Source organism: Lepidothrix coronata, unplaced genomic scaffold (genome assembly GCF_001604755.1).
Source record: "Lepidothrix coronata isolate B3197 unplaced genomic scaffold, Lepidothrix_coronata-1.0 Scaffold115, whole genome shotgun sequence".
Classification (NCBI taxonomy): Eukaryota; Metazoa; Chordata; class Aves; order Passeriformes; family Pipridae; genus Lepidothrix; species Lepidothrix coronata.
Genome location: NW_016690295.1, coordinates 1,750,581 through 1,769,187, shown reverse-complemented (window position 1 = coordinate 1,769,187; position 18,607 = coordinate 1,750,581). Strand labels below are relative to the sequence as shown.

The following is an 18,607-nucleotide window of genomic DNA, read 5'->3' as shown; positions in this document are numbered from 1 at the left end:
TGATGTGCCCATTTCCTTCTGTCTTCCTGACCGTTGCTTCTGTGTTCAGTCTGCCTCATTCTTCCTCTTGTTTTCAAAGCTTCATAGAACAAAGTAGTGAGTGTAGATTGTCTTTTTCAAAATAGCAAGGAGGAAAATCTGATTTTGCTGAATGGGCCTACCCTGATAACATTCAAACTCAGCCTATTTACCTTCTGAAATGATTTTTGGAGAGGGCAGTGTCAAATAGTTGGTATAACAGACCTGAGCTTCAGCAGAGAGAGACCAAATGCTCAAAATGGTCAACATCTGAATAAAAGTCCACAGTATGTGTGTAATATTTTTTTGTAGAAACTTTAATGAGCAACATATTTAAGATGTTTATTCGGTGGAAAAAGATTCTGTACTTTGTAATTCAGTACTTTTACTTGCTTAAATTCTGCCTGGTTTTGCAATGTCCAAGCACAGAGACCACCACTTATAAACTTGCAGCAAGAAAGAAATGAAGGTTTATGTCTGTGTCACTCTTGATTTAGCTTTTTCATTAAAATGTGGCTGTTTCTTAGCACATGAGGGTATAATCATATTTAAAATACATATACATATATAAATCTGTTAGACAAGGTACAAGTAATAAATATGATTAAACAACTTCTGCTCTGGTTTAAATTGCTGGAGTGTGGGATAAATAGTACCTTGGTTTTAAGAAAAGCTGGGGAAGAGTTATAGAGAAAGCGAAAAATGCTTCTCTGTGTAAACTTTCAAGGGAAATAAATAGAAGTAATAATTTAAGATAAATCATTAAGGCATTTTTTATATGTACAGTACATGCATACATGTAAATATTTAGACAAACTGGAAGGGTACCAGTTGAAGTTATGCAGTGAAATAGTTCCCTTTTCCATTCCCAGCCTCAGAGTAAGCAGTGCTGCCTAATGCACTGGATTTTTTTGTGCATGTGTGATGCTGAGTTATTCTCCCTTTGGGATTGGTTCAAGGAACAGGCTTATTTTATCTTCTGCTAATTGAAAAGTAGGTTAATAAAGGTACGGAAATACTGCTCTAAAACGCAGGTTATTTATAAACCCACTTTCCCTCAATGTCAGTTCACAGGACACTAAACAGGAGCAGCTTGACTAATCTGTTCTGGGAGGTAAAAGTTACTATAATAAGAATGCATTATTTGCCTTAAGCTTATATCCTGTTACGCTGCCTTTTTCTAAATATTATTTCTTGTCCTGAAGAGTGGTCAGAAAACACTTGTGAGATCATTAAGTGAAAAAAGTTACTTCCTTTCTCCATTATAAATGCTCTTAGTTACACCAGCTCTGCTGCTTTGGGCTGTGTGTGTGAGAGCAAACCATAGGGAATATTTGTAAATAAAACAGGGAGTAGATGGCAATAGTTTTTGTAAGCATTGAGTGTAATTCTCTATCAGAGGAGTGTTTTAAAAACTCAGATACTGTTTGGGACTCGTAGTGTTTCCCTTAGTTTCACTTTCCTTGAGTCCTAGCAGGGAGAAATAGGCTGCACACGCCACCCTTAACTCTTCTATCAGAGTTTTATTTTACCTTTTGAATTAATTAAATCTTTCCAACAAAACTGAAATGTCTTGATATAACGAGAATTCCTCAACAGAACCTGTTCTTTTGTTACATTGCCCCACAAATGCCAAACACTTCTTTGAGGTTCCCCCCACCTTTGGCACTGACAGGAAATGGCCTGGTCTGACTTTTATTGTTGCTTGGAGGACAAGTTTGGATTGAAGAATAAAACTAGACTTTTCTGAGTTACACTGCCCTACTTTGTTTTCTGGTAGTCCTGCTAAACACAGACCAAACTGAACAGTGTGCATACACGTGATGTAGAATACACTGGTTTTTCCCTGACGTTTCGTTACAATTTTTGACACTTCTCTGTTTTACCAAAAAAAAAAAAAAAATCATGGTAAGGAATTCTAACCAAATCACTTTCATTCTTGAGCAGGATGTTCGGGTCAGGCAGAGAACACAACTTTACACGTCCTAATGAAAAAGGAGAGTATGAAGTTGCTGAAGGAATTGGTTCCACTGTGTTTCGTGCTATTCTGGTGAGTTTCTGTTCAGACAAGCACTGTGAGTATTGGGAGTCATGACTTCTTAATACAGCCTTACTTACATATCTGTACTTTGTGGATGGCATAGGTACTGCTCTTCTGTTGTTTTGTAGAGGGGGAAAAATGCTTGATCTGAAACCCCCCTCAGGATTTTCTAGACATGAGCGTGTGACAGCCAGGGAGAGAGAAAGCACACATGAAACAAACCCAAAAATACTGCCTGCCAGAAATTAGTTCACCTCCTATGCATTGAGTTCACCAAATTCAGGTACATTCAGCCCTTCCTGTGCTGAAATTAGGTGAAACAGAGTACTGGAAGTTAATTTACTGCAGCTAAAGGGGTAAAGCAACCTTCAGTCTGAGATGAAAACGGCCCCTTAACATATTTCATATCTACACAGAAGCAGAGCTGTTGTACTGCTTTGTCAGCAGACTTGGAATAGCAAAAGCTGAGGGAAGTGTAGATAAAAGACAGCTTACATGCACCAAAATGATCAGTATTAATAGTTGTCACTTGAATAACAATTTTAACCACAACCCACCGCTCTGAACGCAGCTCTGGAAATGGACAAATTTGAGGACAAAAAGACTCACAATGTTTCACATATATTGCTGTCTTACATTTTAGGGGCTTTCTTTGTGGGGTAAGCATCATAAATGAAATGATTGAATGTTTCTGTCGATGAGTGCACAAGTGCATTGTGTTTTTTGTTTGCTGCATTGCTGCAGGATTACTACAAGACTGGAGTGATACGCTGTCCTGACGGGATATCCATTCCTGAACTGAGAGAAGCCTGTGACTATCTCTGTATCTCCTTTGAGTATAGTACTATTAAATGCAGAGATCTCAGTAAGTACAGAATTTATTAAATCATTGGAATTATACAGATTGATTTAAGCAAATGTGTGTGTGTGTGTGTGTGTATTAATTCCAAATCATATCCTTTACTGAGGTAAGGAAGATGGCTGACACTACATGAACAAAACCCATCCCTTTTTGCCTCTTATGTAATAAAGCCCCAAAGCTAATGGATGTGTGTTTTTATGAGATATAATGTTTCTGGTATTTCAGTATCTGGTTCTCTGCTGGGGGTCAGCCCTGTGCAATTCTTACACTATTGTTACATTTGCAGGACAGATACAGTAACACCAAGTGGTATCTTTTTGTGCAGAGGACAGGGAGATGATTTATTCAGCTCCTTGCTTAAGAGAATTAATCTGTCTCCGCAGCAGAAGCAGCTCAGCTTTGCTGCTGGTGTAGGGTTTACCAATGCTCCCAGTATGTACCATTCTCTTCAGCTCCTTCCATCCCTGAGCACAGCCCAAGTTTTGGCCAGTGTTTAGGAGACCTGGGCTGTTCCCCTGGTCCCTGAAATCTCATGATGTGTGTGCAGAGCAGGCCAGGCCGTGGCATTCCTGGTGGCAGGGCTCTGTGGGACACCTGTGCCTTCCTCAGCAGTGCTGTGGCCTCACCGCCTGTCACTGCCCAGTCACAGGCTCGGAGCACTCTGTCCTCAGCACAGGGATTTAGCAGCTCCTGCTGAGAGGGCTCTGAGCAGCTTTGTTTTTAAGCTACTGCTTTTGAAATGTGGGTTGTGTGCTCTACTCTTTCAGCAACTGGCTTAAATAATGTTTCTTTTAGGAAAACAGAGAGTGTCTTGCACAGTTACCAAATGTTTAGCAGTAGTAAAAGAGGAAGAAGGTCTCCTCAAAGTCACTCCTGTCTGACCAACCTTATGTTAATATCTGCAGGATAGTTTCAGCTTCTGGTAAACATTTGAATAAGTTCTGAACTTACACAAACTAATAGGCTTAAGTGTCTTTACACTTGTCTGCAGAAAACACCACAAGATAAACGGAACTGCTGCGTTTCTTATTCCTGCCTTCATCTTTTTACCAAGCTTTTAAATGTGCCTGTGCTTAAAATTTTCTTCCAGGTGCTCTCATGCACGAATTGTCAAATGATGGTGCTCGCAAGCAATTTGAGTTTTACCTCGAGGAGATGATTCTCCCCTTAATGGTCGCCAGCGCCCAGAGCGGGGAGAGGGAGTGCCACATTGTTGTGCTGACAGATGATGATGTTGTGGACTGGGATGAAGAGTATCCCCCACAAATGGGAGAGGAGTATTCACAGAGTGAGTTTATTATCCTGGTTGCCACCAAGCCATCCGTGGCAGAGGTAGCAGCGAATGTGCTGATTTAAGTTGTATGTAAGCACCGCCAGCAAAGTGTTAACAACATCCCTAATGCCCCACGAAACAAAACTCTCTTAGTTCTGGTAGTTTTGCTTAATATTTTGCTTCATAGAAGCGTATGTTGCTTGCTGTGTTCAAATCTAATTAAAAAGAGGAGCTGATTTTTATTGTTAAGGTATTTTCAGCCAGTGAGGGGGAGGAAATACCAACTTTTCTCATCAAGCTCTTTCTGAAAAAGTCATGTTGACTGTGGAAGAACAACTGGAGGATTTTTTTTGGGAAAAAAACCAAGTGTTGTTATTTTTGAAGTATTACAGATGTGTGTTTAGATGAGTTTAAGCACCTGTGAATGGAATGCCCTTCCCTGCATCCGTGCTCTCCTGGTAGCTGAAGATGTTCCTTCACTGTGAAAACGTGGAATTCGGGGGGGTTTGTGAGGGCAGGTGGAAGCTTGAGGTACTCTTTGTACTCCAGTAACACAAAATCTTCTTAGGAGTCTCTTCAGAGTATTACAGTTTTATGTACTGTTAGTTTGGGGTTTTTTAAATTTAAGAAAACCAAAATACCAACACAAAAAATGATGGGTTTGGAGGATGCAAGCCTGCAGCTGTTCTTAAATAAGGGAGGCTCTTTGTGAATATAGATCAGAGGTGGCTGTTCCAATGTATTAACACAATTAGCTCACATTTCTAGGGCCATTGTGTCTCAAAGATGCCAATTAAGAAAACCCCCTGCTCTAATTAGTTAGGCACACACTTGCCTTTGACATTTTCTCACTAAAATGTATTTTTTAGTTATTTACAGCACAAAGTTGTATAGATTCTTCAAATACATTGAAAACAGAGATGTGGCCAAATCGGTGCTGAAGGAAAGGGGGCTCAAGAAGATCCGACTGGGCATCGAAGGTAAGGGAAGCACTGCTGACTCCCTCTGGGCTGGAGGGGCTGCTGCACTTCTCTGAGCCTGGTCTGTAAAATCTCATTAAGCAGTCGAGGATTTTTGTCATGAACACAAGAACTGGGTTTCTTTGCATTACATTTTTCCTCTGATTGTTGACCCAAATATTTTAGAATCCAGCCTTTATAATTAGCAGGATTTCTCTCCTTCACTCACCACGTTGTCATAGTTACGTTTGTAATTTGCCAGCCAAAAGCAAATGCTTTTAACTGGTTGTGAGCTCTGAAATAAGTCATTTCAGCTGAGCAAGGTGGGAGCCTTCAGGCTGACGTGCCCTTCAGCTGAACAAGAACTGGCTCTGTCTGTAATGCCAGCTAATACCAGATTATTTCTGCTGGCATTTCTTGGTTTAGACAAAGAACAACTGTTTGACCAAACTGTAATGCTGGTGCCCTGTAACAATATGTAAAATGAACATTATTGCTGGGGCAGAGAGGAGAGATGACTGGGACGCAGCATAACCAGAATTCACAATTCATCTAAAACCATGTATTTTCACCCTTTGGGGAGCTGGGAGGAATGTGCTGGGATTCCACCTGGCAACTTAAACCAGAGATCAGAGTGACACTGAGATCCCATCGCTGCTCTCCCACCACAGTGTTGTAGAGACAGTGGCTGCTGACAATGGCTCAGGGAAGGAGCTGTGGTGTTGTCTGTGAGGTCTGGGTGGCAATATATTAATTATTATATCTCTGTGGTGGCACTGTACTAATTATTGACAGTTCTGCGGCCTTTCCTTACAATTTCAGTTCAGCTCAGTCAGTTCAGCTCCTGACTCCATGTCCTGCTTGCACAGGGGACATGAAGAACAACACAATGGCATCTGTTTCCATTCAGGATGTGGATGGTGGCAGCTGCTCATCCTTGCTGTGCTTCCACACAGGTTTCTTCTTGTGAAAGAAACCCCGAGCCCCACAGCACAGGCAGTGTTGGGCTGGGCCGGGCTCTGGGCAGGGCAGTGGTGACTGTGCTGTGTCTCTCAGGTTACCCCACGTACAAGGAGAAGGTGAAGAAGCGGCCGGGCGGGAGGCCGGAGGTGATTTACAACTACGTCCAGAGGCCCTTTATTCGGATGTCGTGGGAGAAGGAGGAAGGGAAGAGCCGGCACGTCGACTTCCAGTGTGTGAAAAGCAAGTCCATCACCAATCTGGCGGCGGCAGCAGCGGATATCCCCCAGGACCAGCTCGTGGTCATGCACCCCACCCCCCAGGTAGACGAGCTGGATATCCTGCCCATCCATCCTCCTCCCAATAACAGTGAGATGGATCCCGAGGGACAGAACCCACCGCTCTGATCTGGACTCTCACTAAAACAAAAGCATGCTCCTTAAAGTGACTCTGTACTCCAAGTCATACCACACTGCAATTCCAGTTTTTTCCATTGTGTTAACGGTGTTTAGGGTATTGCAGTACGGACCTTTGGAAAGACCAGAGGGTTGTTTTTGGAAGAGTACAGATCAAACACCTGGGTTCCAGTTACATGTGTATGTGTTTACCAGTAGGTTTGTGACGTTGGTGATTTGTCTGCTGGACTGTCCTCACTCTGAAGCCCCTCCAGGCCCAGGGGACGCGTCAGCGTTGTGACACAGGGGTTGGAATGCAGAGGTGGAATTGATAGTAGCACTTTACAAATGGTTGAGAAGTGGAATTTGAAGCCATTTTTTATAAATGTATTGCACAATACTAACAAAGTGCTTCTATCAAAACTGTACATAGTTTTGCTCTGAATAGGTTGACCCTTTTAAAGTTACTGTATATGGTTGAGCACAAAACTACTACTGGGTTCTTGGATTGAGGACGTGATTCAATGACCCACATAACATCTTGTTAAACTCAAAGTTCTTTAGTGAATTTTTTCACTTGTTTGCAGCGTGAGCCATGTTCAAAAATTGTGAACAACGGATAGGGGCTTTATCTTAAATTTTGCCTTACCTTAAGCTGTTCACAAATATTTATTTAATACATTTTTCATAAGTGTCATGAAATAGGAAAATGCAAATGGTTAATTCTTCATTTATTAATGATTGTAAACAAGTTTTTCATGCAAATAAAGTTTCCATTATTTTAATGGGCTCGAATTATCTGCGAATTATGTATTTTTAGAGCAGTTGCTTTTCTTTCCTCGGGGGAGGATAGTTAATATTAAGTGAAAAACAAGTATTTCTTAAAGAGAATCTGGTAACATCAGCCTGTCATCTCAACCTGCTCTCCTGTTGTGCTTTTCTTAGTATAAACTCCAAGATAGTAGTAAATAATAATAACGGCTTCTCTAGAAACTTATTGTTGTGTAAGTGTGGGTAAGGCCTTGTTTTTCCTCCAAAGCTAAAGAAATGATGAATACCAAGTGCTTCTAGCATGCACCTTCAGCAGGGTTTTATCAAATTTATTTATCAAAGTAAATGCTCCGTCTTAGAACAAGGGAAACATTTATTTTAAAAATATTTAACTGTCTAATACATTACACTTTAACAATATTTATAGTAAAGGATTCTTACAAGAAAGAATAAACAGCTTTATGGTACAATTAGTATAAGAAATATCCACATGGGGACTGTTTTGCAGTGTAAAAACACACCATACATCTGAAATGGTCATTTGCATATAAAAGCTACCACTGATGCCAGTGAGTTGCACAGTGATTTAAAAAAAAAAAAAATTTCAAACAACAGAATCCAAAATATACAAGTATTGCAAGCTATACACAGCTAACCAAATCAACACAGAACACTGTAGCAGGTTATTCCACTTTGTCTGAAGTTACACATGGTAAGGATGAGTTGCATTCTGACACGGCTTTTATGAAATCCGTACATAAAAGCTCCTCAGTCCCACGAGTTTCACAGACTGTAGAACTCCACCAGTAAATGCACTTTGATATTTGGGTGTCTGGGGGCATCATTTACAAGGGCCAGGGCAGGTCACTGAAGTCCACGGGGCCGCCCAGCCCCGCGTCGGCCTCCAGCAGGCTCATGATGACGGCCATGGCGGCCTCGTCGTTGCTGGGGCTGCTCGAGCCCTGGTCGTTGTCGATCATGTCGATGCCGATGTGGGAGTTCTCCCCTGGGGGTGCAAACACAGGCAGGGGGCTCGGTTTGGTCACTTCACTGCTATGGGCACTCACCCCGTGACCTGGGGTGGAACATCTGAGCGTTCCTGTTTGAGGAACAGCGATCTGTGTGACACCCGGGGTGCCGCGGGTTCGGGGACAGCGCTGTCAGTGGGTGTCACTCCTCAGAAGGGACCAGTGTGGCTGAGAGGGACAACCCTATGTGCAAGACTTCAAATACAACACTAGATCAACATCCCTCTTCAGCTCTTTGAAAGCAGGTCGGGAACTGAGCTAAATCACACTGATTCAGCAAGAGAAAGGGGCTTCCACGTATTGTCTAAAAGAAATTCCAATGTGAAGTTGGGCTGCGAGGAGCCTCCTTAGCAAGCAGAGTGGTTGGTTATGGGCTTTATGCCTCAGCTGCAGCCTGCAGGTGGTAAGGGCAGGTTACTGCTCAAACCAACCATGTTGTTACAGTGTCTGTGTGTGTTTAGGTGTGTTACGAGTGACTTCACTTACCGAGGATGGAGGAGTTGTCGGAATAGGGGTAACCAGAATTATCCTGGATTTGCCCAGACAGCAATCCAGCTGAAGAAATGTCTGGAGTGCCACCATTCAAGATCTTGAAAGAAAAAAACCAGAAGCTATAAACCAGCATGAAATGTTGCAGTAAGTCTTAAATTGTCCCATATTGGGATTTTTAATACAGGGTGGATGGACTTCCTGAAAAAAACCCCAAACATCACCACCTAAAGGTTACTTAATCAGACTAGTTGTAAACTAGGAGCTGCTTTCCTCTGTACCAGGCCCATGGAGCAGATGTCAGAAACACCCAAACTGTGTTTTCCTTTGTTCCATTCCAGCAGCCCCTACTATATGTACATGTTGAATATTTTAGGGCAGGAGGAGCAAGGATAACTATTACCAGAATTCTAACTCTGTTTGTCACAACTTCAAGTTTTATTTCAAGAACAGAGCCAGGAATAGACAGAAATATTTACTGTCAGCTGTATGCTCCAGTACAAGCAATTCTTATGTACAGTCATCATAATTTCTGGGGAAAAAAGGTTAAGTGAATCTGAGATGGCGTATAAAGATTTGAATAAGTGCTCTTCTTGGATATAACTACCATAAACAGCAATTTGCAGACGACTGAAAGCAGCCAGGACAAGTGTTCAGGTGGTTAAGTGCTGGTAATGGTACCTGAGTGCTCCTCAAGCAATCTTAGAGCAAGGCAGGGTGCACGGTGTTGATTTAAAAATAAACTCTGAGTGCCCAGCAAAGCATTTAATTGTCATATTTTGTAACACCGGCGTGATTCATCCGAGCACAGCCAGCGCTCCAGCGACAGCACTTCCAGTGCTCACCAGCACGGGGTGTTGAAGGGGTTTTGGAAGCTGGGAGAGATGAGCAGAGCTGTCCCTTTGCAGCTCTGCTAAAAAAAAAAACCAATCTAAGGAACAGGTGGATTTCAAAACCTGCTGATGTTTGGGATCTACTGCTCTCTGCAAAGGGGTTTTGGCCACCGGAATACTTTGACTGGGTCAGACTTTTCCAGCCAAGCAGCCAGGAGTTGTTCAAATCAGCTGTTCCACATCAGCAGGACCCCACATTGCTTGTCACTGCTGCCATGAGACTTGGTGAAGCTTGTCCTTACCTTCTTGCCTCCTGGGGAGGAGGTGTCAGGTGGTGGGGTGCTGGTGATGTTCAGGGGACTGGAGCCACAGCTGGAAGGTGATGATCCTCTTATCCTAAAATATGGATAAAACGGCATGGATTTACCAGCAACACATGCCAGAGACTTGGAAGTTTCAAATGCTGACTTCAGTACCAGGTGCCACAAGGTGCTAAAAGCATGACTTTAATTTTTGTAATTTCCTCCCTTTTTCAGCGTTGCTCAGACCAGCAGCAGCAGCAGCAACGTTTTCATTTGCAGCCAGATAAACAGTCCTGTGTAAATCCAGCTCGGTCTGCAGGCTTTACCTCCTCCCCTCTGTTTTTGTTCCTGTACAGCCTCCACAAAGAGTCAGAAGGAAAAGGTCCTGGGTGCTGAGAAAAGCCTAATTTTTTTTTTTTGTGTGTGTGTGTGTTTACTTCAATTTACACCAGCTAAGAACTCCAGCTGCCTCAATCACAGTGACCCAGACTCCTTCCATCAGCTACTGCTACAGAAGTACACTGGACACTTGATACAATTCTTTTTTTTTTAACTGCTCAAAGCAGCATTTTTCACTTCAATTTTCCATAGCTTGATCAAACATCTTTAATAATGTATCATGTATTGACTGTAGAACCAACAAATCTCTAGACTAAAGGGAGGAGGAGGAGTTACAGAGAAAAGCAATGGAAATGGGAATCTTATCCTTGGCAGAGTTCCCCTGGGAAAGCTGAACAGAAGGCAGCTTTGGAAAATAGTAACAGCTGCTGAAAAAGGACTGGAACTAACCCAGGATCTGAACTGAAATGCAAACACGGGGGGTAAAATGCACTACTGCACTGCTGGGGCTAATGAGGTGTTTTACAGCTACTCAAAGGGATGGTTACACCTCCAAGTACTGGTTCAGCCCTGATGTGGCTTTTTAATTTTTTTCTTTTCTCCTTCTTCCTATTCTTACAGACAGGAAGGAAGCCTTATGGATAGGTCTGCTGTTCCCTGGTAGTCTTCTGCCTGCAGCAGGAACAAAACTGTGGGAAACAGACTGAATGTTTTCCTGAGTTGCAGCTCAGTCTGGTTAAATTGCTGCCACTAAACATCTGCTGGGTGAGACCACTTTCATAGGAAAGGGAACAGTTCCCAAGAGAAAATTCGTGAAGAACAGGGGTTGTTAGCCAACAGAAATTAAGTTGTACCCACTGAAAGCAGCTGCTCACACAGGTGAGAGACAGGACTAACAGCTCTGCATTCCCACAGTCCCTCACTGGAGGGGGCTGCAAGACCCTGTTTTTAAACCAGCCCCACAGCCTGGGAAGGCTGGGCTGCCTCCAGCACTGTGTCCTTGCTCCAAGAGCTCCAGGGGGGAACTGTGCAAGCTGAACGTGCACATCCAACAGCTCCAGAAGCATCTGAGGGAGTGGATCACCCGAAAACAAACACTGCTTTTCTGGCAGGTGGTCATCAGCTTTGGCATTTGGAGGTTGTGCCACTCACAGCCTTAAGTTTCCTGGAAGAAGAACAGTCTGGAAAGGATTTATTTCTAGTTAGCTGTTCTTTTTAACTACTGTTTCTGGTAAACAGATAATCATCACCATTACAAAAAAGTTCCAGTACTGGTTTTTTGCAGTAGAAAGCTGGAAGGCTGTAACATTTTCAGACTTTCAATACAGGCTTTGACTGCCTCAAGTCACGCTGAATAAGTATCTGTAGCTGTCTATGAAACACAACTGTATCATTCCTTACTCATCTTGAAGAAAGGCTTCCTTCATTTCCTCTTAAAGAACAATAATTCCTCTTAAAGAGCAATAATGAAACAAACAATGATTTTCCTCTGACTCTCACCTGTGAATCTCCATGATTTCTTCAGCAATCATCCTCCCTATTTTACCTGCTCCCGCTCGTGTTCCACCTGGAATTCCAGGCACAGTAGGGTGGGTCCTTTTTGGGCCACCTGAAATGAGTGGATATGTTAAGGTCAGATGGAAGCACGAAAACCTTCTCCAAAAAAAGCATTTATATTTAGGCTTTGACCAGCTGCAGGACCTTCTGAATTGTATTTATTTCCCATTCCACCAGCTGGTGTGTGCCTTCAAGTGTATGAAAAGCTCTGGCTTGCACTGAGCTGTGTCTCTCAGACATCCCTCTGTGCCAGCAGGGATACAACATATCCCAGCTCTTTCAGGATCTGATTGTTTCAAGCACCTGGTCCAGAGCTGGTACAGAATGGCTTGTCAGACCTGCTCTGTTCTGTGCCCAAACAGGCTCTTCTCCAAACATGTTTGTTCTGTGCTTCCTGGGAAAAACTTGCTGGTGCATGTTCCATTCAATAGGGGACAAGCCCAAGGTACCTGATGACCCCAAACAAACCCCCTGCAAGAACCTAAGAATGGAGGGAAAAGTGAGGTCTGAACAGCTGGAAGCTGTTTCCTTTAATGTGATCTGACACTTGCACGGCACTTGAGGGGGTTGTCAGGAAGGAGCCCAATATTCTCCAAGGTAAAGAAAAGATCACACCGAAAGGGCAAGAAAGGCCTCAGCATTGCTTATCCATAATGGATAATTGCTGGCTTTTAGAAATGCATATTTAACAACAGCAACCCTCAGTATCTGTGGCTCAGACCCAGTAGGAGGTGAGAAGGTTCACCTGGAAAGGTCATAAATCCTTAGCAGAGCCAGAACCACTTGAAATTAAACTTCACTCAATTAAAAACGTCTTTTCTGAGGACAAGAGCAGTCAGTATGATTATACTACACATCTGGTTTCTTTTCAAAGGCTGTAATTGTGATAAGAATAAGCTTATCCTACTACAGAACGGTTTGTTTTCCATCCTCAGAAAGCCCAGACCCCACATTGCTGCAGTTCCTGTACCTTCAGTTACCAACCACCAGGCCTCCACGGCACCTTCCCTTCCTACCACTGCCACTGTCCTGGGCTCTGCCACCCTTCCTGCTCCAGAGTCACCCACTGAATCCCTCTGTTCAGAGCAGAGAAAGCCCAGCTTTAATCAAGGCTTGCACTGCTCCAGGTGTGCTGTGTACAACTTAGGGAGTAGTTCCAGACACGTGCAACACCCACAGCTGATAGATGTAGTATTTAGTGAACAGGATCTCCAATTATAACAGTTCCCTACTCTTTGCAAAGAATCTCAGTCTTATCACCATTTTTCATGGGGATTTTCCATCCATGGGCTGCCACTGCATCCTTCTATCCTGCCTCACTTCCACCCTGCTTCAGGCACTTCATTAACCCAGGCTCTGCTCTGCATTGGGCTGCACCCCTGTGATGAGATGGTTTGGTGATCTGCACCACCCATAACCAGCCCGTGATGATGACCAGGGGTCAGTGCTCATGTTGTGACAAAAAGCCAAACCAAGGGCAGGTGAGGGACAATAAGCCAAATGGCCAGACTGTGTTTAAGGTCCAGACTGTGTTTAAGGTCCAGACTGTGTTTAAGGTCCAGACTGTGTTTAAGATTCTGAGGAGTCGTGTGCACTGACCACAGACTTTGATGTCACTCCTGAGTCATGTGCAGATGGCACCATCCATGAAGGCAAACTTTCCTCCTCCAGGTCTGTTTATGATTCTTTTCCCTGATTCACTTCTCTTTGACCAGCTCATACCCAAAGCTGACATTTACGTTCAATAGGGCAAGAACTGCATTTGCACGTTTTTGCCCTAAAACTTATTTTGCCTCAGGATATTAACAAAATTCTCAGTGCAGCAAATTTGTGCACGCAGGGTGAGCTGCTCCCAAGGCACGGCTGCCAATAATTTCCTGAGCACAGGAGTTACCTTCTCCAGCCTGGAGCACACTGTCCATGCTGTGTGGAGACGCCGCGAGCTGTGGAAAGGCTGCGTCCCCGCTCTCCAGTACAGTGGTGCTGTGGGTTGCAAGAATCAGAAGGATCAGTGATAGAAAACTCCAACAGGTAAAAAACCCTATCAGTGATTAAAAAAAAACGAGTCATAATGCCAAAAGTTTCAGAATGGAATGCTTCAGGGCTGGAGTAGTTTGTGAGTCAGTGTCACCGCTGTGAAAGCAGCACCTGTGACTGACACCAGGGCTGCATAAACAACAGAAATAAACCTTAAAGTGAGCAGTGCAGGGCCTCAACAGCCTCTCTCACAGAGAATTCCTCTACAGCAGTTATTCTGCTGCCAAGTCACTGCTCTGCACAGAACCCTCAAGAAAAAAAGAGAAGGGGGGGAAGCACCCAACAAAGCAAAGAAATGCATGTCCTGTGCAAGTCCCTACAAAGACTGAATCCCGGGTTTTCCCAAAGAAAGAAAATATTTATATTTTTTGCAGGCTTTAACAAACAGATTACGGCAATTGCTGAACTTATTCCCCTCTCCCCAGGGTGTTATCTGGAGAAGACACCTATTGTCATATGGAAGATGTGCACATATTTAGGTCAACTCCCACCTGAGGAAAGGGCAAAGCAGTGGGCACTTACAGGCACTTGCTGAGAGGAAAATACTTACGAAACGACTGTGTTTGTTGAGACAATGTATTCTACTTCTTTGGTCCAAGGGTTCATGAAACTGAACCAGCGACTCCGCAATGTAATAAAAGAGCCATCTTTTATTTTAAACTTGTAGCAGTTGGTTGTAATTTTTTCTCTCGTCTGCAAAACTGAAGAGGGCAGAAAGCAAGTAACTTTGTGTCAAACGGGCACCATGACCACACAGCAGAGCTCTTTTCAGGGAAAACTCGGTTAATTCCTCCCTTCACCCCTGAAGAAAAATGCTGTTCCTGTGCAGTCAGCCCCCCTTAGCCATCCTGAACCTCACACATCCACTACAAATCCATGCAAGTCCAGGATAATCACAGTGTTAGGCACATCCAGTGTTCTTGACTAAAGCACCTGAAAACAGTAAACCCCAAATCTTTTCGAGTTTGTTTGGTTTTCTTAATACACCACTTAAACCACACAATATGTCCCAATATTTTTAACAAGATTACTGAGTTATTGATAATCATACCTTGTCTATGACATTCTGCAAGGTGTGCTATATCATCTTGATGAAAATATTCATAACACGAAGTACCTAGAAGTTCCTGGGGTAAGTATGCCAGAATGGCTGTTGCCCTGGGGAAGGGAGGGAGAGGAAGAAAACAAAGAGAAAATGAAAAAATAAATAAATGGTTTCAGGTTGAAGTATTAGTCACAGATTACTAAAGCTCCACACTGGAGCTGGGTAAGGCCCAAGTAATGCGGAAAGGAATTTTCAGCTTAGAAGGTTCAAAAATTCCTTAAGAACGCTATTTTTAATTCTCAGGTAATTAAAAAAGTATATATAATACCAGCAGCCCTCAGGCATTATGTCTGACCTTACCACCACCAGAGGGGATCTGAGGCTTTCTAAATAGCTTTGAAGATAACAGTGTAATTTTGAGAATTTAAACCTGAAAAAAGCTGCGTTGTAGCAGCCACAAGGTAATACACAGCTTTCTGCATAAAATGCCATTGAAAAACAGGCTTCAAAGGTTTGAAGAACTGCTGTGCTCCTTTGCATACCTGTGGTGCTGCTGCACAGAGCCCAAATTACTGCACAACATGTGTTTCAGGAGCATTTTCTCCCCTCAAGTCACAAGCCTTAAGAGCGGGACAAAACAAGGCCTCACCAAACTCTGCACCCACATCCACAAACCAGAAAGGTGAACAAACAGGATTTTCCTGGATAGGCACTGAGGCCCACTCTGCGTCTCTGAAATCAGACAGCAGCACACAGCAAATAAACCACCTTTTTGTTTCATCAGAAACATCAGCCACAGAGACAACTCATTTTCCTCCTCATCAGAAAGCTTTAGGACAACATAAACCTGCAATCCACAACATGGGAAAGACCTGGATTCTTGGTCTGACTCTCAGAGACTCTCAGTTAGGAGCTGCTGGCGAGGCTGGAGGACATCTCAAGAAACCAGGAAGAGTTTGTGCATGAACTTGGGAACCCAAGCCTGAAACTAAGTTCAAGAGGAACAGGCAAAGCAACAGTGCAGGTGAGTGACAATGAGCTGAACCACAGCCCAACACTGTGGAAGGGTCATTCCCACAAGGAAGCAGCTGCAGCATATGCTGAACACCTCAGAGATCTGTGTGCTAAAGCAGAGTTATTCCTTAAGTTGTTAATGGTTTAGGAGCTGTAACAACTTCCCTAGGACAACTCATCTAGCCCAGAAGACCAACAGGAAAAATAACAGCTGGGGGGAGAATTGGGAATTGCTGTCCCCCCATACATTAGGGTCGTGCACACTTGCCCCCAGCAGACACCGTACAACAGCAATCTGTGCAATGTTGAAGGGATCTGGAGGGCATCTGAGGAGAGACAGGACATTGCTGCCACCACGGTGCACAGAACACAGCCCCAAACCCAGGGAAATAATTCTAAAACTTCCTGGTGCAGGAAGAAACAGCTGAGAAGGGAACAAAGCAGGGCAAGCCATCCAGGCAGACCTCAAATCGTGCACCATTTAATGTAGAAGGCAGAGAACACGGCGAGAATCAAATGTGCAGGAGCCTCAGTGAACCTGCTCAAGAACATCAGAACAGAAAGTAACACAGCTGAATGATTCCAGAGTGAGACCCTCTCTAGAAGAACAGAGAGCAAATAAACTACTGAACTAAAGTGAACTTGGATTTTGTACCTTTCTTAGAAGACAATTACCAAAGGAGAAATGACAGTTCTTTGAAAAAACTAGAATAAGAGTCACAATCCAACACAAATTAAATACGAAAGGCAATAAGGAACAAACCTAGACAGATAATCACCTCTTCTGCAACCTCCAAAAAGTCCAAATTAAATAATATAAAATGTAGACATTAGTACATATTAATAACTATGAATGAAAACAGAAGGAAAAAACCCTGAAGCACAAAATCCATAGTATTTAAATGCAGGGCATTTTTGTCTGTTCCCAGACACCCCAAGAGCATTCAGCAGTAATCAGGTGCCTTACACCCCAAGTTCTCCTTCAGGGAGCTCTGAGACCTCAGCCTTGGAGAAGGAAACATTACAAGGATTCAAACTGGCTCTTGCCTGGTGAGCATTATCCCAGGACACTCAAACTGCCGACAGCTCCAAGGCTGCTTTGATGAATTATCTCAGAATGGGTGGAGAACCACAAAAGCAGCAAAACACAGTGTCTTCCTTTAAAGTGGAAGAGCTAGGAAGCAGGTCAACCTTATTCCAGTATTTTTCCAAGAGCTTTAGTAACCAAGCCTTTTAACAGCACTGCAGCGATAGGACGCCTGACACAGACGGGTAACAACCAACATGGGCACCAGCAACCAACTTTCAAACCTTTCCATAGCAGGATAAACAGGTGTTTTGGAAAGGAGAAGAGGCACCAAATCACAGCAGATCTCAACAGACTTAGTGAATTCAATATCTGACCACGTTCTATTACGCAAGGAAGAAAACTGTTCGTGTCCTTCTTGAATTTCATCCTCTATTTACTTTTTTCCTGAGCTCACTTCTCCAACTTAAGAAGGCAGCTCTGAATTCTGAAACTGTATGTGATGCCATCTGCATCACATAGATAATAAACTTAATTTTACTTCCAAATTCACCATCCAGATAACTTCAAAATAATTGATAAATAAGAAGGAAGATGATTCTCTTTAGAACTCTGCAGTGCAGCTGCCATTTCGACAGTGAACTGTTGAACAGTTCCCCGGCTGTGGTAGTTGGTAGCTAATCCATAGCAGTGCTTCTCCAGGGATCACACAATCCATAAGGACAAAAAGTTAGGGTCACAGGGAGTTTAAGAAGTGTTTCTTTCCTGAATTCCCTTGGACAAATGACAGAGGAACAGGGCAAGTCTATACAAACGAAAAAAACCTGACATGGAAATAAATTGTTTTAAACTTTCACAGATGCCTAAATATTCTCCAGTGGAAGCAGGGATCATAGGATGACAAATTTAGGCCTAGAGATGAGGCCTTCTTCTAAAAAAATTCCCTTTCAAAGAGTCCTTTGAAGTAGCACACACATTCCAAGGACTGCAAACAACAGCTGGAAAACAAATAAGAGCATATGTGTTTAAATCCAATGGGTTGACATTCTCTGAGTCTCATTATTTCAAAAATACTTCAAAACTATCCGTCAGGGGAATGTGTCTGATTTTTTGAAAACAAAACTCGTTCACAGGCTACCATCCTTTGGCATGACAGAAAGGTTACAAATGCTCCCAAAGCTCCTAGAGTGAGCATCAGCTCCAAACACTTGAGACCTGGTATTTTAAAAGGCTTTCTATCAAATTAAAAACCAAAAAGACCCCCAAAAACCACAACCAAAACCCACAAAACCCAACCACCCCAACCCAGAGAGATAACATTAAAAAAAAAAAAAAAAGATTCCCAGATTCCCCTTACTGCACTTCCTCTCATGACTATCAGCTTTATTTCCTCTCAAAGTCCACAAAAAAAAATCAGCTGACACCCCCCCTGAAACCAATTCCAGCAGGCAGATCTGCCAGAGTTTGGAGTCTGGGCTTTTCTACGTTACAAGCAACTGAGTCAAAGCCACAGGCAACCTGAAACAGCCTCATCTGGGCATTCTCAATCCCTCTTGACAAGGAAGGGAACCAACCCAGCCCTCTCCAATCAACCCAGTGTAACCTCTCCATTAACATCCTTCAACCTCCTTTCCCTTCACATTTTTCCCTTGGTAAT

The 18,607-nt window shown here is 43.2% G+C and overlaps 2 protein-coding genes across 13 annotated transcripts in view; one reads left to right on the top strand and one right to left on the bottom strand.

Moving 5' to 3' along the window:
• BTBD10 (BTB domain containing 10) overlaps nt 1–7,303 on the top strand; it is a 28,582-nt gene extending 21,279 nt beyond the window's left edge. For all 7 annotated transcript variants that reach the window (XM_017824994.1, XM_017824998.1, XM_017824996.1 and 4 more), the window contains 5 exons: nt 1,966–2,068; nt 2,804–2,924; nt 4,012–4,209; nt 5,064–5,174; nt 6,210–7,303. In XM_017824994.1, the coding sequence (XP_017680483.1) occupies nt 1,966–2,068; nt 2,804–2,924; nt 4,012–4,209; nt 5,064–5,174; nt 6,210–6,520 (844 nt within the window). In that variant the 3' untranslated portion in view covers nt 6,521–7,303. The remainder of the gene's footprint in view (nt 1–1,965; nt 2,069–2,803; nt 2,925–4,011; nt 4,210–5,063; nt 5,175–6,209) is intronic.
• A 270-nt stretch (nt 7,304–7,573) lies between these two features.
• The window catches only part of ARNTL (aryl hydrocarbon receptor nuclear translocator like), a 51,284-nt gene continuing 40,250 nt past the window's right edge, over nt 7,574–18,607 (bottom strand). For 5 of the 6 annotated variants that reach the window (XM_017824986.1, XM_017824988.1, XM_017824989.1 and 2 more), the window contains 7 exons: nt 14,916–15,022; nt 14,415–14,565; nt 13,722–13,810; nt 11,771–11,879; nt 9,932–10,025; nt 8,794–8,896; nt 7,574–8,285 (listed from right to left, as the gene is read on the bottom strand). In XM_017824986.1, the coding sequence (XP_017680475.1) occupies nt 8,125–8,285; nt 8,794–8,896; nt 9,932–10,025; nt 11,771–11,879; nt 13,722–13,810; nt 14,415–14,565; nt 14,916–15,022 (814 nt within the window). In that variant the 3' untranslated portion in view covers nt 7,574–8,124. The remainder of the gene's footprint in view (nt 8,286–8,793; nt 8,897–9,931; nt 10,026–11,770; nt 11,880–13,721; nt 13,811–14,414; nt 14,566–14,915; nt 15,023–18,607) is intronic. The other variant, XM_017824987.1, reaches the window with a different exon arrangement.